A 25,918-nucleotide genomic window follows, 5' to 3' on the forward strand; every position below is an offset into this window, starting at 1 on the left:
GTGCCCATGGTTGTAAAGATGGAGAAAGTTTTTCCAGCCAGTCAGCTTTGGGATCAGGCCCTTCCAGCCTCGGTGAGAGACCCAGTCTCTGTCTCCATCTTTGTTTCCCTGTGTAATAACACTTGGGGACTGTGCTGCCAGGCTGCCTCTGTGTCTTTCAGAGTAACCTGGTCTAAAGGGAAATGTCTCTTTTCTTCCAGGCCACAGAAATGCTGGTTCACAATGCCCAGAACCTGATGCAGTCTGTCAAGGAGACTGTCAGAGAAGCGGAAGCAGCTTCAATTAAGATTCGAACAGATGCTGGTTTCACTTTGCGTTGGGTTCGAAAAACCCCCTGGTACCAGTAGCTCCAAGTGCAGCCATTGCCCTGCCTGACTCTCCCCCACACCCCAATATTCCCACGCCTGGCTCAGAGACTCTTTTCTAAGCAGGAACAACTGTGGCCCAAGGCCCTGGCTGCTGCCGGGGGCAAGGGTCACACCTCAGTCTGTTTCCTCCAGACACCCTCACATTTGGTCTTTCCATGTTAGAAAATGTTATATTCTCCTTTGCTTTGGGGGACTGGATGTAACGTCTCTCTCTAGAAAAAGTCTATATTCTATTTTCAGACATTCTCCTGTAACTCTTCTCCCTGTAACTGGTCTAGGACTCTGGCTCACGGACTCTTATTTACATAAGCTCAGAATTCAAGTATGGAACACTACCCTTGCATCCTACCTGGACAGTCTCTGGATAGGAACCTCGTTTAATTGCCGCCCCCCCCCCCCCAATACCTCCCTCACATGCTCTCCCCTCTGAGCCTGGGGCGCTAAGCAGGCCTCCCATAAGATGTCTGCTGCTCTGTGGATTGCTGGTGACCATATTCAACCCTAAAGCTGGTGCCCTTGTCCTGCCTTGTGCAAGGTCACCAGCACTTCTAAAGGTGGGCTTGCTCTGCCGAGGAAGAGAAACCTAACCCGAGGCGGATGGCCTTTGCATCATTACCTTCCTCTGTCCTTTCCTTTGCTAGTTTCCAAAAGCACAAACCTGAAGATTTCTTTCTCTTCTAAGTAAATCATGGAATCACACGTGATGGTATGAATCCTGCTCTAAAGTCACCCATCCATTCCAGGGAAGCTCTTGGAGCCATTCAAGGGGGTGGGGGTGGGGAGGTGCCCTGCCTCTTGCCTTGGCCTGCCTGCCTACTTGCTCGGGTAGGGTTTCCACTACCGAACACTGTGTGTCCTGGTGCTCTTGTCTCTGCTGTTTTGGGGGCAGAGCAGCTGGGACGTTGTCCAGTGGGGCCATACCCGGGCAATGCATGCTTTGTCACTGCCCCCCAGAGGACTTTGCTGAGGCCTTAATGAAATGCTGCATTTGAGTGCTTGGCCTGATTGTGGTCCCTCCACTAATTTCTCTCCCTCCTCAGTGGATCTGGAGGACATCTAGGTGCTTCTCTGTTTCTGGAACTTTGAAATCTCCTTCTTTTCTAACTCAGCCCCAGTCTGACAGTTGCTCTTTTTTGCCCCAGTGTTGATTAGTGCAAAAGAAGGGCCGTCTCTGGGCTGGGGCCTCTCCAGCTTGAGGAGAGATGAACCTACAGATTTAAGATTTTCTGGGCTGGCAGTACAGGAGGCTGACCGTGAATTATTGAGGGCAGTCTCCCACACCTAAAAAGGACTGCTGTGACTAAATCTGAAATAAGTCTTCATGAGGTGCCTTCAGTACAGGTCAGGGGCCATAGCGAGAGTGAGTGTGCGGATGAAGTCAGCCCCTTCTCCCTCCCCACCTTGCGCTGTGGTCTGAAGAAAGGAACTAAGTGGGTAACGTTTCCTTCATTGCCCATGTTATCTGTTTCCTGGGATCCCTGCTGAGTATTCGAAACACCTGCCTGGTACATGAGAGAAAATCTGATGGTGAAAAGGCCTGAGTGAGAGCTTTAACACGATGGTCCTTGGTTTTCTTCACTTGGGTTGGATCCCAACGTTGAATGTGTAATCTGTCTTCAGTTAGTCCTGTACATTTTAGGCTTCTTCTTTTTTTCCTTTTTAATGAATGGAGTTCTTGAGGTCCTGAGAGTACTTAGTACTCAGCACAGTGCCTGGCACATAGTAGGCGCTTAATAAATGTTGATTGATTGATCGGTTGATAATAGAATCTTAGAGTTGGGACCTCAAGTCATTTATCTAGACCAGTTCCATAACTTCTTTAGTTGCTTATGTGATATAAATGCAATACTAAATGCCTTTAAAAATGAATCTATGCCAAAGATCACCTTTTGTTTTATGAAAGATTGCTTCAAGAAAATAGGAGAAATCATGTTTGCCATTTCAGTTCCAAGGTTCTAGCCACGCTGCAGATACACTTTGTGCCGGCTGTGGTTTTCTCACCACCAGTGTTCCAGATTTGGTGAAGCAGATTCAGAAACATCCTCTGAATGTCGTTAGAAATGTTACCACTAAAATAACTGTTTATAAACTAGGATTTGTTATATGCAAATATTTTCTGCCACCTCTTTTGTTCTCTTAAAAATAAATAAAATGCATTTGTATAAATAACTGCTTGAATAGACGGTGTATTATTTTAGCAGTAGTAATTTTTAGGTCAGACATTTGGGAGATATTTCAGTTAACCTGTAAAGTGTTAATATTGTAGGATAGCCTTGAACTTATTTAATTCTAATACCTCATCACAGTACGTCTAGGAACCAGCAGTATGTTGAACAAAGGTTTGAACTAAAAAGCATCTAATACGGTGCCTGGCATTAAAAAAAAAAGTAGTTGTTAGTTGATTACAAAGGAAAGTTTTTGAGTTTGTTAGAATCATAAAGAGTTAGAAGAGGTGGAAATGATGGAGATTGGCAGCAGGGGGAAATCGGCCACTCTGCTGAAGTCTATTTTCTGTCCTGGAAGTTTGAAATCCCATGCTCTGTTGCTTTAGTTTTTAAAGGGATTTGTGTTAACGATTGGTTCAGGTATCACGTAAAAGATTTCTGAATTCAGTATGCAAGACCCAGGTTTGGAGCCTCAATTCTGCCTTATGAGCTGCATTAAGTTGGGCAAATGTCAATCTGAGCCTATTTTATTTGTAAAACGAGGATAGTATCATTTGTACTATTTGCCTCGGGTTTTTGTAAGATTCAAATGAAACGAAAATGAGATGGGAATTGGCTTTCAAAACTGTTTTTCACAAGCCAGAAATGCTCATGGTCTTCAGCAGGATTTGAGTGAGACGGAAGGGAACTCAACAACCATATGGTCCAACTCATACCAGAAAGCGATTCCCATTTGAACATACACCTGGCTCCTACCTGAGGACCTCCAAAGAGGAGGAGCCATTGATGGTCTGGGGAGCACCGCTGCACCCAGGGCTTTTGGGTTCACGGTCCTGGACCATCTCTATCAGGATCTGAGGGAGGAGGTGGTGAAGGGTGTGATGGTTTGACCTGCCTGGCACATTCTTGTCTTGCCTGCTTTGTAGGTAGCAGTTGGTGGGGATGGCTGGTTGGTCCCTTTTCCAGAGGATTTGCTTCTAGGTCAGTGGCGATGAGGGCTGGGCTGGCAGCAGGACCTATGTGTGATTTTGGGGTGGTTGTCATTCCTGGAGGGTATGGGTAGGTAGGGCTACCTACCCACTGGTGCAGTTTGTTGGGGTTGGTGGTGATAAAGAAAGTGGCCTCCTTTACAGTAATACTCCCCTCATTGCTAGCTATGGGGCCAGGGAAGCAGGGCTAGTGGTTTTGGGTGAGACACTGCTATCCTGAGGCTTTTGGGTTTGGCTGTTTCCATTAGGGTCCAAGGGTAAGTGGTATTCCCAAGTCCTAAGAGTTGGGTACACAATTCTGGACTATCTCCATCAAGATCTAAGGGAGGTGGTGTCAAAATGGTGGTGGCAGTTTGATGTACCTCGTACTTACTACCACCTGTCTATAAGGGTGCTTGCTGCTTCAGTAGGCTGATCTGCCCTACCTCTAGGTGACTTGAAGAACAGTCATCATATCTTCTTGGTCCTTCCTGTCTTCTCCAGATGAAATATACTGAATTCCTTCAGTTCATCTCATCCTCTGTCACATAGATTCAAGGCACTTCATGGTCTTGGCTGCCCTCCTCTGGACAATGGATGCTTGCCCATGTCATTCAGTCAGTGAAGTCAACAAGTATTAGTTAATGTGTTACTATGTGCCAGGCACTGGTGCTAAGCTCTGAAAATACAAATTCAAAAAGAAAATCCCTCCCCTCACAGAGCTTGCCTTCTAAGGAGGAAAGATAACGTATAAAAAGAGCTGGTTAAAAGGAGGTGCAGGGGGCATGGTAGAGGAAAACTGGAATGTAGCCTGGAGAATGAGATATCCCTGGCCCAGGCATCCTCCTTAAATGGAGGTTCTGAGAGGCCGAAGGAGCAGAAGGTACTTATAACATGTGAATTCCTTGCCTGGAGTGAGATGTCAGGATAGTAGGGGAAGTCTGGAAGGCAGCCTGGTGAGGAATGTCTTTAAAACATAGCACCCAGAATTGAACAGTATACTGCAGCTGAGACCTGATGGGCTGAGGTATAGTATGATCATCATCATCTTATTCCTGTCAGTTGCTCCTTGATTAATGAAACCCATGATTGCATTGTTTTTCAGATGTCACACCATACTGAAGACCCCTATTGAACTTAGTTCACTAAAGCCCCCAGATGTCCTTCAAAAAGTCAGTTTCACAGGTGTAAGATGGTGGACATATAGCTAGCAATTTGGAGATCTGGGGGTTTTGTTCTGTGAAGTTTGGATTCAAAGGGCCACACTTGAGGACCTAGAGGGCCACATATGGCCTCAAGGCTGCAGGTTATATGACACCCCTATGAGTCTAGTCTGTCAAGATCTGCTTATTGTATTTCTGAATCTATCCTCCAGTGTTAGCTATCCCTTTCAGCTTTGGGTGGTCTGTCTGCAAATTTCATAAGAATATCATTCATGGCTTTATCCAAGTTATTGAGAAAAATGCTAAAAACACAGGATCAACTACAAATCCCTGAGGTACTCCACTGGAGGCCTTCTGCCATCAATGACTACTTTTTGAGTCTGGCCTTCCAACCAGTTAGAAATCCATATAATTATATTACCTACTCCATGTGTTACCAAAAAGGAGTGAGAATTAGATCTAGAACAGATTTTCCCTTTGTTGGCCCCTCCACTTTGTGAAGATGAAATCATCCCTAAAACAAATCAAGAAGTTAGATACGTGAATAATGGAAATTGTTCATTACTCCTCTATCATGTATCAGGCTTGTAATTTGTTTCTCCAGCCCTTCTCTTTCCTTTCTGCCCAGGTGGTCTGAGGTATATGTGACAAAACCACATTGGTACTCTCCTCTGTTGACCATCTCCTATGCTCTGTGTCATCCTTTGCCGCTCCTAGAACTTCCCCCACATCACACCTTCTTGGTATACGTCACTCCTCCCATCTCTTTTTAACCCTGCCTGTCTCTTCTGACTCAAGTCTCCCCCTCCAGAGCCATATTCCTGTACTATTTGATGCCACCAAATCTGCACTACCTATTTGCCTCCATGTTGTGCCTTGCTTTCAGACTTGCTTGGAGCTGACAGGGCTGACCTCCAACCTCCTCCAGGGTATGTAGGCTGGGGCTACTCTTGGAGGAATCCTCAATTCCTTGTAAAACAGCAGAAACAAGCTCCCCCACCCCCCCCAACTTGGGACTCCAGCCCTTTCACCTGACCAGAATGCCTTTCCCACCAATGCGTCTAATGTTGAGAAGAATGCCTAGAAAAGCCAGTCTAGGTTAGGCTCTTGATGATGAAATGAGGATACCTTCCTGTGAGGTTATTTGTGTCTTCTCTGCTCCCCATGCCGACTTCTGCATTTAGCCCTTTCCAAACTCTGGGCCTGGAATTCATCTGGACCAGGGGGTTGGACTAGAGGATCCTGAAGGTGCCTTTCATTCATTTCTAATTCTGTGGTTTTGATGCTACCAACTCAGCTCAATGAAAGCAGAAAGGATTTCTTTACTTTTACTTTACTTTCTGAGCTGGAGGTGTGGTTTGGTTGCTTTGCTAAACCAACCTGTTGCCTGTATCTATCTAATCAGAGCTGTCTGTCCAGATTACCCTAGAGTATCACAGGAGCGTACACAGCAAACCAAGCTTTCTGGGAAGTTGGGAAGCTAACTCTGAAATATGTTGAAATCTCTGTTAGGGGAAAAAAAAAATCTATATACTAACTATAAAGAGCCAACCCATGATTTGTTCTCAGGACACACTCCTTTACAAATATCAGAAAATGGAATATTTTTGGCTCGGTTTGAACAATGTACTTCAGAAATCTAAGTGATATTATTAAGCTCTGAAGAGGGCTTTGTGTTTTGTGGGAAGAGTGGCTTTGATTACCTTCCACTACTCAAATATCTGCGGTCAGAAAGGTGACACTTGTTTTTAGGAGAGATCACATGCATGGCTGTTGACATGTCCTGAACTGGTACTGGCTAATGAGAATTGGGCAGGAGGGGACGTGCAGTTCAGATTGACAACTCCTCTGAAGAGTGGATGTGAAACGTAATCGAGTTCAGAGCAAAGCTAACCCTGAAGCCTTGCACATCTGAAAAGTTCAATCAATGGAATCAGTCTGCACAGTCATCTCGTTGCTTTCATCTCTTTATTAATAGTGCAGCCAGGACTGGCGAGATACGTAGGAATCAGATCCTCCACCTGAAGAGTTTTCTCTAATTCTACCAAATAATACAGTAATTGAATAAAGCAAAAGAGTTCACAAGGGAAAAGGCTGGCAGAAGAAACTTCTGGAAGCAAGGAAACTGCTTGCATACCATGGCATTCTATGCAAGAGACATCACAGGAAGAAAAATGCCTAGTTCCAAGTTACAGAAGATGGAAACTGGTTGGAATGAAGGATTCCAATGGCAGATAGGAGTCCAATTACGGGACTCTGACAAGGGATAGAAAGAGTGCAGAGGGTTGAGGGATCACTGGAAAGAAAAGCTTGAAGAGGCAACTGAATTGAGATAATCTTAGACATAGTAAGCAGATAATTATGGTTTGGCAGTATTGTAATCACCCTAGAAATTTAAATGAAATATAAAGATGTGTCCAGTCTGACCTAGCATCTATGTGCCATTCCCTTTTCTAGCTATCTGCCTACTTTTGGGTTGAAAGTCAGGTTGGTAATATGAACAGACTTGCCCCCAGAGGGCCTTGAAGACAAGGGGAAATAGCTGCATGTTGCTGAACAGTGTGAGTCAACTCCTATCCCGAGAGGCTGAGTGACAAAAGTACTATTAAAAAGGGCTAAGACTGCCGCTGACAGAGTAGGGAAACGGGGCAGAGAGACAAAAGAATCCAAAGTGAGGTGTGGCCCGATTCATATGTAATTTGACTAGCAACATGTGAAAAACAAGCAAGGAGACCTCAGCGCCCAAAACTTCCTCTTCCTTCACATTTAATAAAACATGTTTGGGTCTTTAAACCTTTGTTGTTGCACAAAACTACGTGGCCTTCAGCAGTCTGGGATGTCAACCCCATCAACCCAGGTATGTTATTGCACAAAGACTGTAATCTCAGCAAAATAAGCTAAATAAATAGAATAAAGAAGTGTAACTTCTTCCTTGACAATTTCCATATTTTCAGGAAGGAACTTGATGTGGTGGACATGAGGCATTCAAGGTTAACTCTGGCAAAAGGGCTGTTCTGCTAAGACTTAGGAAATATGCAGAATGACAAACTTTACGATTTGAGTTCTCTGTTGCTATTTAGTTTTTAGTTATTAAGTTTGCTCAGAAGCTCAAAATTTTGTGCTTGCTTTAAGTAGTGTTCCCTTGGATTCTCACTAAAGCATTTGTCCCCTTTAATATAAATGATTTCTGCTGTGCTAAGAGCTGAATCTGTAGCCCATAATTCATGGGCTACATAATTCAGGTGGCATTTACTGCAGCAAGGTCCCTGTAAATCAAAGTCTGAGCTTTACATAAAAAGTTCCTTTATAAAAATACAAAACCCAGTATTGTGAAAATGAAGCGGTCGTGCTCCCCACCAGGGTTGTATGGGAAGGTCCTTTGCTACCATGCTTGCTTAATGGCACAAGTGAAAAGCTGAGTAAGGCAAACACTTGAAGAGGCAGTCTGCTGTAAACTGTTTGGGGAGGGAGGAGACTGATTGGGGAGGATCAAGATCAGTGAGGACATCATTTGGCTACAGCTATCACGTGACAACACAGTCTGGCTACTGCCCTGGGATTCTCATGCCTCCCGCACGCCAAGGTCAGGACCAGAAGGCAGGGAGGTCCAAGGGTGAACGCCTGCCTGCCTTTGCGCTGCTGAGTGTAGCCTCCAACCGTTGTTCTGTGCTGTGGAAACAAGCGTTGTTTGCTTGTTGGCTCAGAAACATTCCTCAATGACAAGGTTAAAAATAAGCTAAGTCATTAGAAAAGAGTTCCTTAGCTTAAAGCTGTTTAAGAAATCTATTCCAACCACTAAGCTACCATTTTTTTTTTTTTAAGAGAAGGTGCTCTATACAAATGCTGTAAATAATGAGTATTTCCCACCCACTTGGTACCTAACAGCAACCTAAGTCACTAAGCAGCAGATTGTAATGACACTTGGAAAACAGACAATGATCTTGTGGGATTTATGGCCTCTTCTCATGTCCTCACTTGGAATTTTCCAGCTTTTGTGATGTATTTGACTCCTTTAAATGGCTTATATTTCTCTCCATACATGTCAAGGCGATTTACTTTCAAGCCTGTGTGAAGAGGAAGAGGGGAAGGAAAAGAGAATGACTATCACATCAGCATTCCATCTGCATAAATGTGCAGCATGAAATAAATGCCGAATAGTAGTTTTTGAGGTTTAACCAAACAAACCGCACCTGCCCCACAAAGATGATGCAACCTCAACTGGGCATTTGTTATTCACTCACACCACAGATAGGGTTTCAAGAAGTATGTTATTTGCTTACTTATTATAAAGGTGCTTGAGCAATATGGACAGCATTTAGGGTTACGTGCTCGAGCAACATGGACAGGTCAATTATTGCCATAGTCCTCCAAAGAAAAATTGCTTTGCTAATAGAGGTGTTGCTACTTATCAGTGGTACATGAAAAATTATGGTTTATAGTTTAACTTAAAGAAAAATTGAATGGTGCCACTTTCTGGAGACAGCCATCTCAGCACCTCTCACCTTCCCCAAAACACAGGACAACTCAATGTAATATCCTAACCTGAAATAGCAAGTTGCTGAATCTTGAACTGAATGTTGAGGCTTGGATTTTCTTCGGGTTTGGGGGCTCCAGACTGTAAATTCACCAATCCTTTAAGACTCGGGAGCTTCTGGGGGGTAATCTTGCCAACATCCCATGTTAATACCTTATTAAATGAAAACCAAAATACAATAGCCATGCATTAATGAGAGGTATTCTGAAGTCAAAGTAATAATGCCATAAGCCTCCTCTATACAAGGGTGTACGTTCTCTGAAGTACGATGCAGGGGATGGAAAATTGGACTGGAACTCAGGAAACCTGGATTCTAGACCTGGCTCAGTCACAAGCAGCTAGAAGTCTTTAAACAAGTCCCAAGGTCTGAGGCCTAGTTGGTTCATCTGTACAATGAGGGACTTAGCATCTGTCATCTTTAAGTCCTCCTAATTCACTCCTATCTTCAAGGCTGGCAGCTCACTGACTAAACTACTGAAAAGGACCAGACTCCTCATAAATAACAAGGGGTGGTGAATCATTTTTATATTTCCTGTTACTCATATGAAAACCTTTCACCAAAAACACATTTATACGATGAGAAGGGGCTTTATATCTTAAGAGAGGAAGAAAAGCATATTCTGTGGATACTGATACAAAAAGGGACCGTAATGAATTATCACACCTTATATTTACACAGAACTTTTACATCTTAAAAGTGTGGCTTTTGCGTTCATTATTTTAATCTAGTGAATGCAAGAAATCCAGGGAGTCAAAGGGTGGTCAAATGGTCAAGGCATTTTGTCTAAGGACCAGCTCAACTTCCTGATAAAGCTCAGCTGTACCTTTGCCCTTTCTTCAGCTCTGCACCTCCTTTCTGGCTCCCCAATTCCTCTTTCTGCCAAGCAGCTGCAAGGTACAACATGTACTCTGGCCTTGAAGGAGGAATAATATGCTTCCTCACAGCTTTCTGGAAATGGGCATATTTCTGTTTCTAAGCTACGATGGCTGCTGTAGCCAGAGATTCATTTAGTGAAAAACTGGAATTGTAAGAAATCGCCTGAAAGAAGATACAGTCACATTCCTATTTCTCTTCTGCATTTACTAACTCAGTTTTCATCAACAAGTAGTAAAGGAATAAAGTTCAGATTGGATTTTGCTAATGACGACCAAGGTTTTCTCTCCTTTCTGTGAACAGATTTTGTTATAAGACTATTATAGATAGGTAGATATTAGCTACTTTGAAAATGGTCACAAATTCAAGCAAAAATACCCTAAAAAATAAACAAGCATGGATTCCCCACTAGTTCCCGAAAGAGTCCAGTCAGACAAGCACCTTTTTTTCTGCTTGGAAGCTTTTGTGGACAGCAGCATTCTCAGCTTACGCAGAGGCCAAAGAACTCATCTTAATGAATGAGAAGTTGAGATTGGAAGAAGACCTTGCCAATAGAAAACAACTGACTGCCCAATTACTCTTGGCTACGGACGAATTACAGAGAAGCACCTTACCTTAGTGACGGGATCAAATGTATAGCTGCCTTGTGTAGCAGTTAAGTTCATGTTCAGTACGACTTTGGGCATGTGAACAGTCACTGTGATGCCTTCAATGGTTTTCCCCATGTTCTGCTTTGGTCCAATTGTAATGTCAAATCTGCCACAAGAGCTGTTCTCCTTAAAGCTGATGTTATGTTTCACATACACTGGAATTGCCACTAAACTAGAGGTGGAAGGAGGTGGGTAAGAGAGATTGATTATGTGGTCACAAAACACACATGAAAGAGACCCTCCTCTGCCACCCACTGGAGGACCACTAACTCCCAGAACCCCGACTTCCTCATCTATGAAATGGGATAGTTAGAATGGCAGCTGCCCTTGTACGGCAGTGTGGGGTACCACTTTGGGAGATAAGAGCCAAGAACAAGCCCAGCAAGCTGGGACAATTCACACCCCCACCCCCCACCCCCTCCAGTTCAAGGACATGTAGATGCCACAGTGAGTCCTTAGGATTCTAAATGTAAAAGTTCTCCCTTTATGGAACAGGCAAGTCCCTGCTAGTAAGCTCTGTCCTGATGTTTCTCAGATAACTTCTGCTACTTTCAGGGAAGGAATCCCTGAACGAACAAATTACCAAAAACATTATCTCAAAATATTTAATCTCAAACTTAGCACAGAGAAAAATACTGGGAAGTGTGTTCACCAAAGTCTCTTTGGAGACACTTCAGGGAATCCTTCCTGCTGCTATTAGCCCACAGAATGGGAAAAGATGCTAAGGGATGGAGGGAAGACCCTCAGGATCTCCCTCTGCCTGGTGTACAGTTAGAACTGCTGATGCTCATCTACAGACTTTTAGAAAGGCCTATCTTCTCTTGCTTTTGCTCTTGATGAAAACTCATCTTTCTGGTTTTTTTTTTCTTTTTTTTTGTCTTGCTGCCAGCTTACTCAAAGGGGACAGGTAAAAGGAATCTTTTAAGGCAAAATATCAACCAGCAGACTGAAACAAAAATGAGTTCAACCCAGGCAGATTAGTATGCATATAATGCTTGTAAAAACAACATACTTTTGGGGCAGCTAGGTGGCACAGTGGATAGAGCACCGGCCCTGGAGTCAGGAGGACCTGAGTTCAAATCCAGCCTCAGACCAAATACTTGACACTTACTAGCTGTGTGATCCTGGGCAAGTCACTTAACCCCAACTGCCTGAAAAAACAAAAAACATACACATAAAAAAACATACTTTTGTGAGCTGACACGGTAGGAAATGAGTCGGAAGTTTCCATCTGGAGGAATAAATGACAGGACTCTTTCTGACTCCCAGCGTTTGAAACGAATGCAGGGGTGGAAGCTGACATCATCAAGAAGCCTTGGGTTCTACATGAAAAACAAAAAGAGATTTATATCCATTCATTTCTATAGACGAAAATACAAGGACACATCTTGGGGAGAACTGAAAAAATTAAGTGGTTGTAAGTAATTAAATACATTAAACATCTTTAATAAATAGTAATGCAAAATTATTATTAAACAGTGAAAATGACACTTCTAAAAAATCCTGTGGGGTTTAGCAGCCAACTTCAACTATGTCTAAAATTCCCAGAACCTTTTCCTTAAAGGCCTAGTAACCAGGCAGGGAATTACTTTCTGAGGACCTGCTCCAGCATTATTTCAGTGAGATAACATTTGTAATTACTGCTGCCAGCCAGGACCTGGGAACCACTCTCAGTATTTCTTATTTCACATGGTCATTCTGGTACATGAGGACTGCTTGCCAAGGACACGAGACTTTGGAGAAGGAAAATAAAACTTACCATGAAGGAAAGGGAGAGATCAGGCATTCCAGAAAGTTTAATGCAAGCATCAATGACCCCTTGAATTTCTGCAAAGACTGTGGAACCTAAAGCAAGGGAAACAGACTAAACAGCACAGTTTTGCTAAGATCCTTTGAATCTGGGTCTATGCTGGGTATATCGACGTATCTAGAGTAACTGAAGATACCCTTGGGTGTCAGGCTAAATGAAAGCTTCGCACCTCAATAAACAGATTAATGAAAAGAAGACTGATTACCTGACCTTAGTTTCCTGAATGCCAGGGCCTTTTCCCAACCTGTCTTGGAAGCTAATGTTTCTGAGAAATATCATACCCATCATTTTATTTCACCATCAAACCATTCTGTAGGGCTGTTCTACACAGGGGTTACAAATCATCTTCAGAACCAGTCTCCTAATAGAATGGGTTACACTTCTATCACTTCATGAGGAAAACGGTCACAAAGTATGAAGGTATCATAATAAGTAGCCTTTTTAAAAAATCTGAGAAATGTAGAAGAGAGACCTCAGGAACACTATGGAGAATAGGGAGGGACAGGGTCATATTGATGCTAAAAAGTTAGTCACTCAATTACACGTTCTCAATAGCTTTTAACTAATGGTTCACTGAAATTAAAGTAGAATTCTAATAAAATAAGAACTGATTTTCAAAAAAATCATTAAAATAAAGTCAATGCCTTTTACCAGATAACCTGGGGCATCTCAACTCTGCACTCCCCTTTTATCAACTGCTTTATTTTCCCCCTACATAAGTTCAGAGGCACCTACCTGATTTGTCTATAATTGCATCTATTTCTTCAATTACATCAAAGTAAGCTTCATTGTTTGTGTATTTCACACCTGCACGACGCCATGGGATGTTGGAAAGCTGTCCTGTGGGAAGTGTGTCCCCAACATTACTACTGCCTGGAAATCGGAGAGAAGGTTAAAAATACCTGCATAGAACTATCACCAGAAAAACCTTTCTCTAGCTTAGTTCACAAAAAACTATTAACAGAACATATACTTAATGTTTAATCCTCAGATATGTCTACGTGTGCGCACCATGCATGTGTGGCCTCATGAGCTGGGGAAGAAACAATGGGAGTTTTCAGGATAACTGTTGAAAATATCCACGGTGGCACGACCAAATTTTGAGAGAGCAGAAAATAGGCCATGTGGTCCTCTGCCCCCTGCCAAACCAGGTTGTATTCCTTTACTTTATCTCCTGCTTCCTGATCGTTAACAGTACCCTAACCTGATTCCAGGAGCTAAACAAAACTTCAGCCTACTGCCATGGACAGAAGAAGGGGCTGGTTGTTTCAATACTTTATAGAAAGTACTGAAGTGTCAGTACTTGTGAAGTCAGTGAAGTGTCTTCACTGAGAATCAAATGATAACAAGGCTCTTTGGTATTAGGGCCAATACCACCAGGGACACAGGCAGGCAGAGCCCCAGGCAAGGTCAAAAAAGGAATAATACTCTTTTGCCATCCCTCCCTGCCCCTTAAAATCAATCCAGGCACATGAGTGTGAGGATGTAGGTGTCCTTCGAGAGAAGGAGTGTGGTGGAATGAAAAGAGAACTAGGAATCGAGAGACCTGGAGCAAAATCCCCCTGATGCTTAGTATGGATATCACCTTGCCTCTCAGTCTCAGTTTCCTCACCTACAAAATGGAAGTGGAAATAGGGGTCTCTGAAGGTCATTAGCATTCTATGATTCTAAGTCAATCCCAGCCTCAGGTTCTTCATTTGCAAAATGAATCCATTCATATTTATCTCCCAGGGTTGTTGTGATCCTTTAAAGCCCTCAGTAATTTTGATCTGGCAGCTAGGTGGTGCAGTGGATAGAGTGCTAGTCCTGGAGTCAGGAAAACTCATCTTCCTGAGTTCAAATCTGGCCTCAGACACTTACTCGCTGCATGACCCTGGGCAAGTCACTTAACCCTGTTTGCCTCAGTTTCCTCATCTGTCAAATGAGCTGGAGAAGGAAATGGCAAACCCCCCTAGTATGTCTGCCAAGAAAACCCCAAATGGGGTCATGATGTGGCTGAAACAACTGAACCACAACAACATCCTGATAGTTTAAAGTATTGCTGTTGGCAATGTGACATTTAATCACTAGCTAGCTGACATGGAGTTTGAAATATATTTTTCTTTATTTTTTTAGTGATGACAATTTGCAGAGTCTCTGGATCAGTGCTGTTTTCTGTGTATTCAGGAGCTAAAGCTAATTAAGCTATCTGGTTCACATTCAGTCTAACATTGCTTCATAAAAACAAAAAAAAAAGTGGTTTGTCTAGGGGCACTTACATGGCCAGTATGAGTGAGTGAGATCATTTGAACCTCTCCTGACTCCAGACTCAGCACTCCACAATGCTGCTTCTGATGAAGAGATACTCAAAATTTGGGTCCATTCTCTTTTCTTTCTCTCTTTTTTTTTTTTTGCAAGGCAATCAGGTTTAAGTGACTTGCCCAGGGTCACACAGCTAGTAAGTGTCATGTGTCTGAGGTCACATTTGAACTCAGGTCCTCCTGATTCCAAGGCTGGATTGCCATCTACTGCGCCACTCAGCTGCCCCTCAAAAGGCCATTTTCTCTAGAGAATCACTAAGTCTCTACAGTCACACAACGATAAGTATAAATTCTAAGATCTTGCTGTGTAATTGATTTTTAAAAAGAATTTGAACCCAAAGAGCAAACTGCCACTGTAAAGAAGGTTCTCCTCAGACAAGGTCTATCTTATGGGAATAGTCACATTACCACAGGCTCTGTGATGACCACAGTGCCAGCTTTGCTCAGCCCTCCTCTTGAGTACAGAGCTCATGGGAGGTGCTGGACAAGGAAATGGGACAACTGTATTCCCCTGAGGTCATGGAAGATCCTTTGTACAGCCCAAACAAAACAAGGATTTTCTTCTGGTGGTGAGGGTCTCCAAATGCCCCTATTTGCCAGTGACATAATAGTACTTACACTGAGAACTGAGAACCTTACAAAGATGCCTCAGTGAAAATAAAGCAAAAGATTCTGCTCTGTCTACACTTGAGAAACAAAGATAAAACTCATGCTGTTCAGACTGTGACATGCAACTGGACACAGCCTATTAAATTAGTTTATCAATATATGTATCTTAGATAAGTGCTACAGATGGATAATGAACTGGTCCTAGAACAGAGGAAGAAATGATGCTGGATTCCTCACCCACCCACCCACAGACTCGAGTGCACACACAGCTTTCAATGACTCCCAGACTGTTCATACTACCAAGCTGGTTGTTCTTCAGTCACTTCAGTTGTATCTGACTCTTTGTGACCCGATTTGGGGTTTTCTTAATGAAGACACTGGAGTGGGTTGCCATTTCCTTCTCCAGTTCATTTTACAGATGAGGAAACTGAGGCAAACAGGGTGAAGTGACTTGCTCAGGGTCACACAGCTAGTAAGTGTCTGAGGCCAGATTTGAACTCACAAAGATGAGTCTTCCAGACTGTCCACTGTGCCATATAACTGTCCATGCTACAAAAGTACACCTTTAATGCCAATTAGTGATGCTATAAAAATAAACAACAAAATCCCAGAATAATTGACATTATAGATAATCCAAAGGGTAATGGAAATATCCACTGTGGGTGTTAAGCTGCCTAGAGAATTCACTAATCAATACATATGCTCAATGTTAATGAGTGATGTTACTCTAGGAAAAGGAGGTAGGTTGGTCACATAGTGAAAATGAGACACAGAGGGAACACTTGGAGACATTTCTCTAAGACTTTTTATGTTATCAGAATATAAGCTCCCTCTTTTTGTATTTGTGTGATGTATTTGTTTTGATCTGTATTGTATATATATGTTTTCAAGTATATGTATATGTATGTATTCAAGTACTATGTTAAGGCTTAGCAGCACATAATAAAGGCTTTTTCTTTCATTTATCTATCCTATTGCAGTTTTGTATTTTTAAAAATCTCTTGTTGCTAATTAATTTTAACATGTTTATGTTTTGCCTCTTAGATTTTAAACTCCTCTAGGTAAGAGATTACACCTTAAACTTCTTTGTTGACCCAAATACAGTGCCTTGCATATAGTGGGTTATTAATAAATATTTGCTGGCTGACCAGGACCAGACTTTTAAAAATAACAATAATTTTACCCCAAGGTACCAAGAAAACTTAAAAAAAGGACTCTCACAGTTGGCTAGCATATTCGACATGACATATGGCTGCTTTATGAAACCCTTGTAGAGGTATCTAGGTTTCAAAATTCTTTTCTGAAAGTATTTCCAAATCAATGTAACTACTTTTATCCAGATACAAGAGTTAAATGAATCGGATATAAAACCTTCTAATATGATTAAAAGGTCTCAGGAATGCAATGATTTTCCTATTTATTTCTTACTACAACCTTTGCATGGACGAAACTATAGTGCTAACTATAGTGTACTAGAATATTATAGATAGGTTCACTAAAAATTTGAGTGTAGTGAGTATTTAATATGGTTATATGAGATTAGAATGTTCTGCTTTTTATACAAATGAAGGAAGGAAACATTAAGAACCTGCTATGTGTCAGACATTGTGCTATGCACTTTATAAATATTATTTCATTTGATCTTCACAACTACCCTGAGAGGAATGTGCTAGTATTACCTCCATTTTACAGATGATAAAACTGAGGCAGACAGCGGTTAAGTGAATTAGCTAGGGCAGATTTGAACTCAGGTCTTCCTGATTCCAGGCCTAGAGTTCTAACCACTGCACTACTTAGGTGGAAATGCATTGTCTAACATTTCTTCTAAGAAGTCACATACTATGACCCACATTATCCTTAAATTCAGCTTCTGAAGTCTCCCCAAAGTAGTCCTAATAAATGTATATAATAGTGTATGAAGGAAAGCAAATGCATTTTGCTTTTGATGGATAAACTTACTTTAATGAGCACAAATCCCTGAGGACTGTAATAAGGTGCAAACAGTAACAGTGTTGTAATATTGGAAGAGACTAGAATTGATAAAATCCTACATTTCAAAAATCTTTAAATAGAAACAACAAAAATATTTGGTCAGTAGGAAAATAAGCTCCTTACATACATGCACTGTTTTGATGCTGAACTGAACTACTTGATGAATCAATATACCACTACTGTTAACCACTGTCCCTAAAAAGATTATCTACATCTGTTGCTGCACATACTGGATCATTATTCTGATCAAAACCTATTTAACTTTAATACTCTTGTATATTTCTTTAAAAACAGGCTTTTCATTTCATAGTTTTTAGAAGAATACCTTACCATACCTGTAATAGAATTGACAACAGAGCGCAGAATTGTGGGTGGTTTAATCAGTTCTTTCAAGATGTTAGATTCAGTTGCCAGAGGAAATCCATTGTCTAGCATTTCTTCCAAGAGTTCATATACTATGACCACGTTATCCTTAATCGCAGCCTCTGAACACTCCCCAAAGTAGTCCTAAAAAAATGTATATAATAATGTATGAAGGGAAGCGAATTCATTTTACATCTGATAGATAAGCTTACTTTAATGAACACACATCCCTGTCTGAGGACTGCAATAAAGTATAAAACAGAAGAAACACCTTTAGTTATGATTCTCTGTATTGTTCTCAACACTATTACTATTTTGGCAGTATTTTTCAGATGAGTTAAGACAATTTCCATTAAATCTCACAAACTTACTGAAATAACATTTTATATACAAGTAAAGTCTTGTATATAAACAATGAATATGCTGGGGGTTTTTTGAAGGGAGGGGAAGCATTAAAAAGCACATGTGTAAGCAGCCTTATTTGCCGTACTCGTACACAGGCCTCGACCTGCGATTCCATTGGTATACAGAGCTTTTGGTGAGGACCTTGTCTACTAGTGTAGGTTGGCATCTTCTCTGCCAAATTAAGAGCTTTAGACAGTGGCCTAAATCATGGAAAGTGACTGGGATGGAACCCAAGTCTTCCTGGGTTTACTACTCACCAAGCCTCCAACAGAAGGTATGAAGGTAAAACAAGACTCTAGAGCAGAGGCTTAACAACTTAAGAACATTATCAGCACTTAAGTGTCTTTCTATCCTGTGTCTGTAAAATCCTTACTAAAGCAAGTTAGGACATAAATAATAAATAACCTACCTGAAAAGTGTCTGCGACTCGATGCAGAAACTCAATGACGAAGAGTGGTGGCACCTCTGTTTGTATGACGGACACAAAGAAAAGTTTGTCCCTGTAGATGCTGATGAGGTAGTGGTGAGGAGTTGAGATGACAGGTGGCACATTCTCAACATCAGCAGCTTTTTCCTGGGCTTCAAAGAAATAGTCACAGACAGACTGGCTCACAACACTCTTCCAATGCTTTTCCAGGAAGATGTCCCCGGAACAGTTTATGAGGAACAGACTGTGGATCATGTTCTGCAGCAGAAAGGTTTAAAACTCTTCTCATTAATTGATATTTACTGAGGGTTTACTTTCTTTTTGCTGGTTGAAAAATTTCATTACAGACCCTTATCTTTTCCAGTTATTTCATATGAAATTATCCACCTAGGAAACCACTTGAAATAGAATGCAAGGGTCTCAGGAAGGTCTCAGGAATGGGCCAACAGTCCAGTCATTTAGTAGAGCATTACTGAATGTTGAAACACAAAATATTAGCACCGGGAGGAACATTATGGATCTAGCCCAGCCCTGAGGCCTCAAGAAGTAGAATAAAGTTATTCACAAAAATCTTGTGGTATTCAAACAATACTACTTTGTTTTTGTTGCTCCTTATTCATGATATTATTGCAATAGGGACCTCCCCATGAAAATTCCTTCTACCAGTAAAGGTTGGCAATTCTTCTGTATCTTATAGTCTTCAGTTTTCTGGAGGCACTGAGACATTAAAAGAGCTTGCTCAGGGTCACACAGACGGTACATTTCAGAGGTAGAACATGAACCTTCTGTCTCTAGGACCATTACTATTCACTTTGCAATGATTCCTCTTAAACAATATTGCCTAGCACAATTTGAATAATTATCAAGTAACACTCAACAGATAACAATCACAGCTTCCGTGACCATGGGATGTTGATACCTAAGTATAATTGCAACTAATAGTTTAGAAGGCTTAGCCATTAGGAATATTAGGTAAAGTGGCTTCAATGTCTGCAGAGTGAAAAGGATTAACATCAGCTACCTGCTAAAATTTTCCACTTGATCCAATCAGAGGGTTTCTCTCTTAGGCTTGCTTTGACATACAGTCTCACATTTCTGTTTGGGTGTGAAAATACTAGAGTGACTCCAGAATACATGAGCTTAATGCAGAAACTAATTAGTCAAGAGTTTCTATCAAGAATAAACAATTTATGGTTTAAATTTTTTGGTTTATGGTTTAATTTTGTGGAAAATCTTGTGGAAACCTTGGCTGAAGATTATTTCTACTTTTTGTTTCTTTAAAACAAATATTCTTGATGAAAGATACATTTGAATGATAAATTTTATAAAATCATTGGATGTAACACATGCTAAATCACAGAATTATCAAGCTGGAAAGGATGTTGGAAGGCCTCGTGTCCAAATTTCTCATTTTACAGATAAAAAAAGAGGCCCAAAGTATTCACCCCATGTGTAATTTAAAAACAAGATTCCTTGAAAGATGTCATACGAGATAACTTTGACAATTCATTGATTATTAGTATCAGGCAACAGCACAGTTAGCCCAAATAAACCACTCTATCAATATGTATATCTTGAATAATTAAAATGGACAATAAACTTGACCTTAAAGAGGACGAGAGTAGACTAGATTGTTCAAGATAAAGAGAAAGAGAAAGAAAAACAGTCCAGCAAAACTAATCATTAAATCACCCAAGTCTAACATCACATGGAGTGTTCCTTAACCAAATCTCCCACTTCCTGCAAGAAGGGAAGGAGTACGTTTTCAACTTTTCTTTGGTATTGGGGCCAAGTTTGCTCTAACTTATAATCTCATGTTGTTTGGTTTGCTATTATTATTGTTCTTCCCACATTTTTATACTACTTGTATGTGTTATAACCTAATCTTAACACCAACATTCAAGTGACGCTATATGCGTACAAAGCATGGGATACAGCATATGAAGAATCAAAATTATGGTTCACTCACAGATGCAATGGAGAAGTGGGTATAAATGAACTGTGGCATACTAGCAATGAGTAAATGTATATAAGAAAAGGCATAAAAGATATCGTTAAAGAGACATGTGACCAGAAGAGGATATGCACTAGTCACGAGTGAGAGGAAGGAAAAGACTGATAGAGAACTTGTGTTCCACTAGCACCACCACATGGAATAAGCAATCCCAGAGCAAAGATTCTTAAACCTTCTCCATATTATGGACCCCTTTGGCAGTGTGGTGACACCTATGCAATTCTTCTCAGAATATTTTTTTTAATTAAAGGAAAAGCTGAATTTCACTTGTAAGTTAATGAAAATAAAGAAGTAGGGTTTTCCCCCCACACATATTCATGGACTCCCTGAAAGCTATCACTGGACCGTTTGGAGGACAACAGACCCCAGGTTAAGAACCTCTATCCTAAAGGAAAGAACTCCATCATGTTGAACATTGAAGCATGTCCGAGCTCCCTTGGTTCTAATGTGGCTGGAAAAAATAAACCCTCTTCAGGGTCAAAGAAGTTCAAATTTGGCTTTGATACTAAATACAGTTGAGAAGGTAAGAATGATGCTTTAAACTTAGTACTAAGGATAACAGTGATAAATCTGGACTGTTGGCTGTATTGTACTCTGCAGAGACCCTAAATAACTGCCAATAAAAACAGCTTTTATGTTAGAAGATTTTCCAGGAAGGAATTCTTTCACTACAAGATTAAACTAAGAGAGAGATGATAAAGCTCTGACCCTAAACTGAGAAACTCCAGAATTTCTTTAGTGTGCACTGTGGCAAAAGGAGCATGGATTCATCTGAAGACCACTGTTTGGTTTATGCCGAGCGGTTAAGCAGATATACCACGTCAGACTTTGCAAGTATAATTCCTACTGGAGAATGTATAAAAAGCCTAGTGAACACCAGAGGTTATGTTCGAAACCACCTGAACATCTGTAAGACAGATGGCCATAAATCTTAAAGTGAAATGGCCACAGTGAAGAGTATCTATGGTAACTGGCTATTTTTCCCTTAGCCAATTTTTCTTCTGGTCTGCATAAGCAATAAAATATTCTGTGGAGAACTAGGCTCTTCAAAGCCTACTTTGATCCTTTGTCATGGTGCAGAGGTAAACCTGGGCTCTTGAGGGCTCTGGTTAGAAAGCACAAGCTTTGGCAGATCCTACCAGGCTGGAAAATTTTGGGGTCTAATGATGCACTATATGTTCATCTGAAGGTGAACCTAGCCAAGTCTGAGGTGGATCATCTCCAGAAGATTGGTACATAATGAATTTTTTCAGTTACAGAACTTATGAAGATGACATAGTAAGGGGTGATGGCTTACAATCTGTGTTGGTAAATGGGAGTAACCACATCACAGAAACAAGACTCTTGAAGTGCTAAGTTGGTATCACTTAGTAGAAACAGCAGGTCTAAGCCCCAACTGTCTATAAAGGTGAAATCTAGGTTTTCCACTCATTCTTCTTAGGCAGTTATCTCTCACATTAAGTGATACTGAATATCCTATTCCAGAAGGGAAAATATTGGTTAGCAACTCATCTGATTTCCCCAAGTCTCTCTACTGATTCCTTCCTTCACGTATTCCCCAGATGCTTAACTTTCCAAAGTTCTGTCTTATATTCTACAGTACAGAATAGGAGCTCACATTTATGGTGTTTTAAAAAACAATTTTAGGCAACTTTCACAAACAGTTTATGTTAATAGTTCATAAGTTATGTGAACTTGATGGGTACTTGCAATTTTTATCCCTGGAAATAATGCTCAATTTGGACTCTGTCCTTTACTAACTTTAAGATCTAGGACAAGTCACCCAGATTCTATGGGGGAAAATCACATAGTTGACACTTATAAATTAGATACTGTACAATAACCTTGTGGCAAAGGAGAGCTTATCTAATAAAGACAATGAACAAGATGTCATGACACACTGCGCTGTACAAGATAAATATGAAGAATTTAGAGGCCTTTAAGAAGATTCAGATAAACAAGAGTTTAGAAAAAGCACACCCCAAAGAAATATACACATTGACTACAATCATATGAATGAAAAAAAACGGCAGCAAAACTCAACTTAGCCACAAGGCACAATGCTGATACTATCTGTTAAAGCCTACCCTTTTTTTCCACAAATGGCAAATTATAAAGATGTACAATTGCTTTTTTTTGTGTTGTTTTGCTTAACAGTTTTAGGTGTATGCATTTCTCTCTGCGCCTCTCTCTTAATTCTATTAAAATAAAACATCAATAAAAAAGAAGATTAAAAAAAAAATCCTCTTGCAATGTCAGTTACCTCTTCTATTCCAACTGCTACCACTTCTAAGTTTAAGGCATTAGCCTCCCAAATAGTCTCCAAGCCTCCCATCTCCCTACAGACCAGGCAGGCTGAAATCACATCATTTTAATGGCTTTTCAATGCCCACAAACTAAAGTTCAACTTCACTAGACATGGATTCAGAAGATCTGGACTCAAATATCAGCCTTGCAACCTACCACCTACATGACCCTGAGCTAGTCATACTGCATGCTGTCCCATGTTGAAACTGCAGTGTGGAGTAGCAGATAATAAAAACATTGGACTTCGAAGACCTGGGTTTGAATTTTATTTTTGACACTTGTCAGCGAACCTTCTAACAGTGCCTTCTAATATGAAACATTCCTGTGATCTTACCTTTCCAATTTCTACTCTATATTCCAATCACTCTTCCAAAGAGAACTACTGACACAACCTTATGTATGCTTTCCCTTCTCTCTGCTCAAGATTAGCCCTCTACCCTCGTTAAAATCCTACTCATACTTCAAAGGCCCCCTCTTAAATCACTTAATGGGGTTCATTTATACTGCTTACAGAACACCTAGCATACCCTGCCTCATGCTATAAAAAAACCAGCATTTTAAGCACTTGTGTGCAGAGCACTATGTACACGATAGGGAAGATGTAAAGTTTAGATAAATTTAAAAGGCTTCAAGGAGTTTACAAGCAAGGAGATAAAATAGTAACGGACATCTAGAATACGCAAGATAGTACAGCGGGAAGAACAATGAACTCTGATGTAGAAGAAACCAGGGTCCATATCCTACTTTTGACACTTTGACCCTGGGGAAATCACTTAAATTATCTGAGCCTCTGTTTCCTCATTTGTAAAATGGGTATAATAACACTTTTGGTTCTTTAAAGAAGTGAAACTATATAAAAATATTTTGTAAAACACGTCAGCTATCATAATACATAATAACTGTGTAATGTTTGAGAACAAAGCATTTTTTATGGAAAGGCTTTTAACAGAGGGGGGGAATTCAACTTGTGAAGAAAGTGGGGGAAAACTTTCCAAGTACTAGGAATAGCCTGAACAAAGGTACACTGTTTTAATGGAGCAGGTGCCGGGTGTCAGGTGTCAGAACTGTCCATCATACATGTGGGAGTGGGGTGGAGGTGGGCCTTTGAGGTAGGAGAGACTGAACTTTTTACTTCACAGGCAGATTTCTGGGCAGAAGAGTGAGTTCCAGTAGTCCTGTTTTAGGTCCTGGGAAGGAGAAGGGAAGATCTAAAGGGGACTATTGCAATAGTTCAGGGTTTTACATCCACCCTAGCATCCAAGGAAGGGCATCTGGCCAATTGCCCTAGGGCTGCCCTCATTCTCCCCATCAGGAGCAGAGGCACTCCATTCCTCTGCTGGTATGACCCCCCTCAGCTCTGGCACTCTGCCCTGGGGCTGGGCTGCGCTGCTTGGAACCCAGGTTATACCTAGCCAGTCTCAGACCAAGCTTCACATCTCACCCAGCCATCAGCCAGGAGCTCAAGTCCTTCCTAGAGCTGGCATCCCTTCTGATGCAGCATGGACAACCCTTTCAACCCTCACTTCTACGTCTATCTTTTGTTCAAGAACAATAATCAAATCCACACTGCCACTGCTATTGTCAAGGGCATGACAAATCAACCACCCCGTCAGTCGGTCAAGCACTTGTCAAAGGCTTACTTTGTGCCGGAACCTGCTTTAAAGTGTAGTATAATATAATGCTATTCTATAGATATTTGTATGACACTGAAAAAGTGTGCTCTAGTGCCCGCTAAGCTCCATGATTTTGGGCAAATCACTTAAGTTTTTCAGGGCCTCAGTATCTCTTTCTATAAAGTGGGAATGCGGCCCCAACAGTTCTCTCCTCCCACTTCAGCCCGATCGAACAAGATAATGTGCCAGTTTTGAAACTGTAAAATATTGAAAAAAGTAAGGTGTGTGGGTTTATATTATTTTGGGGGGACACGCTAGGGCAATGGAAAGAGCCCTTTGCTGGACCAGAAGTTCCGGGGCAGACGTCAATGAGACCCTGGCTAGGAATCCAAAGAAAAGCACAAATCAGGACTCCGCTGGAGCTCCCCTCGAAAGCCCCAGCCTCCGACTCCCTCGGACCACTGCCCTCTAAGTGTCGTCATATAGATGCAGAGCCGCGAGGTGGCACAGGGAAGAGAACGCTGGCACCGGCCCTGAGTTCAAATCCTCCTGTGACTCCGAACAGTCCCCGAACCTCCCCGTTTCCTCATTCGTAAAATTAGTATTCTAAGTGCTTTAAAACCCCGTACAACAAGAACAGTTCTCATCGCAGTCCCCCATTGCACGCCTGACTTCTGCACCGTTGTGGTGTCCCAGGCACCGTGCCTGGCACACAGCTGGCGCTTAATAAGCGCTTGCAGGTTGGTTTAGTGAAGCACAGAGATCGCAGGGAGCACGTCCCCTGGCCGGGCGGGCTCGGAGGCCGCATCGATCTGCCGGAGTCCCGCAAGGCCCTCACCTGTCCGGGGCGCGGCCCTTCCCCGCAGCTCCCGGTCCCGCAGGAGCCGCCCCGCCCTTCCCCGCGGCGCTGACGAAGCAGTGGGCGGGAGGGGCACCGCCCCCGGCTCTAAGACCCCCCGCCCCGCGTGACCCCAGCCCCGGCCGCCGCCCCGCTGGGCCCCTCACTTACCCCGAGGAGCCGGGCGGCCCGAGCTCAGCCCCCTACCCGTTCCGGAAGGAGGCCGCCGGCTCAGAAGCTGCTGCGGCGGCGGTGGCGGCAGCGGGGACCTCGCGGTCCGGGCTGTCTTGCTCATTGCCTGAGGGAGGGCTTCACCGCCACCGCGCTCGGATCGCCTCCTGGACCGGATGCCTGAGCAGAGCAAAGGTCTCCGAGGGCCTAGGGCGCGCTCCATCCCGAGGCGGAGGCTTAGGGGGCCGACGGTCGGATGGCTCCTTGCGTTCAGGCGCCAGGGACTGCCCGTCCGTGAGCTCCTGCCCCTCTTCCGCCAAGGCCCCTCTTGGGGGGCGGGGCGAAGA

The 25,918-nt window shown here is 42.1% G+C and overlaps 2 protein-coding genes across 3 annotated transcripts in view; one reads left to right on the forward strand and one right to left on the reverse strand.

The window, feature by feature from the left end:
- VCL (vinculin) overlaps positions 1 to 2,537 on the forward strand; it is a 111,830-nt gene extending 109,293 nt beyond the window's left edge. For both annotated transcript variants that reach the window (XM_027858738.1, XM_027858728.1), the window contains one exon: positions 201 to 2,537. In XM_027858738.1, coding sequence (XP_027714539.1) covers positions 201 to 347 — 147 coding nt within the window. In that variant the 3' untranslated portion in view covers positions 348 to 2,537. The remainder of the gene's footprint in view (positions 1 to 200) is intronic.
- A 4,078-nt stretch (positions 2,538 to 6,615) lies between these two features.
- AP3M1 (adaptor related protein complex 3 subunit mu 1) lies at positions 6,616 to 25,657 on the reverse strand. The gene is made up of 9 exons (XM_027860483.1): positions 25,572 to 25,657; positions 18,611 to 18,886; positions 17,769 to 17,940; positions 13,268 to 13,405; positions 12,482 to 12,567; positions 11,911 to 12,044; positions 10,687 to 10,894; positions 9,207 to 9,351; positions 6,616 to 8,728 (listed from the first exon to the last, which is right to left on the reverse strand). The coding sequence occupies exons 2-9, from the start codon at positions 18,881 to 18,883 to the stop codon at positions 8,628 to 8,630; spliced, it is 1,257 nt and encodes a 418-aa protein (XP_027716284.1). The 5' UTR covers positions 18,884 to 18,886; positions 25,572 to 25,657; the 3' UTR covers positions 6,616 to 8,627.
- Between the last annotated feature and the right edge of the window lie 261 nt (positions 25,658 to 25,918).

This window comes from Vombatus ursinus, unplaced genomic scaffold, assembly GCF_900497805.2.
Source record: "Vombatus ursinus unplaced genomic scaffold, bare-nosed wombat genome assembly UNPS02000749.1, whole genome shotgun sequence".
NCBI lineage: Eukaryota > Metazoa > Chordata > Mammalia > Diprotodontia > Vombatidae > Vombatus > Vombatus ursinus.

Bases quoted from the DNA above. Each gene is read 5' to 3' on its own strand.
- AP3M1 (XM_027860483.1), bottom strand. From the start codon at position 18,883: ATGATCCACAGTCTGTTCCTCATAAACTGTTCCGGGGACATCTTCCTG. The intron at 12,568-13,267 runs GTAGGTGCCTCT...CCCTTGCTTTAG, and splicing joins TGCAATTATAGACAAATCAG to GTTCCACAGTCTTTGCAGAA. The intron at 12,045-12,481 runs GTAAGTTTTATT...TTTTTCATGTAG, and splicing joins ATCTCTCCCTTTCCTTCATG to AACCCAAGGCTTCTTGATGA.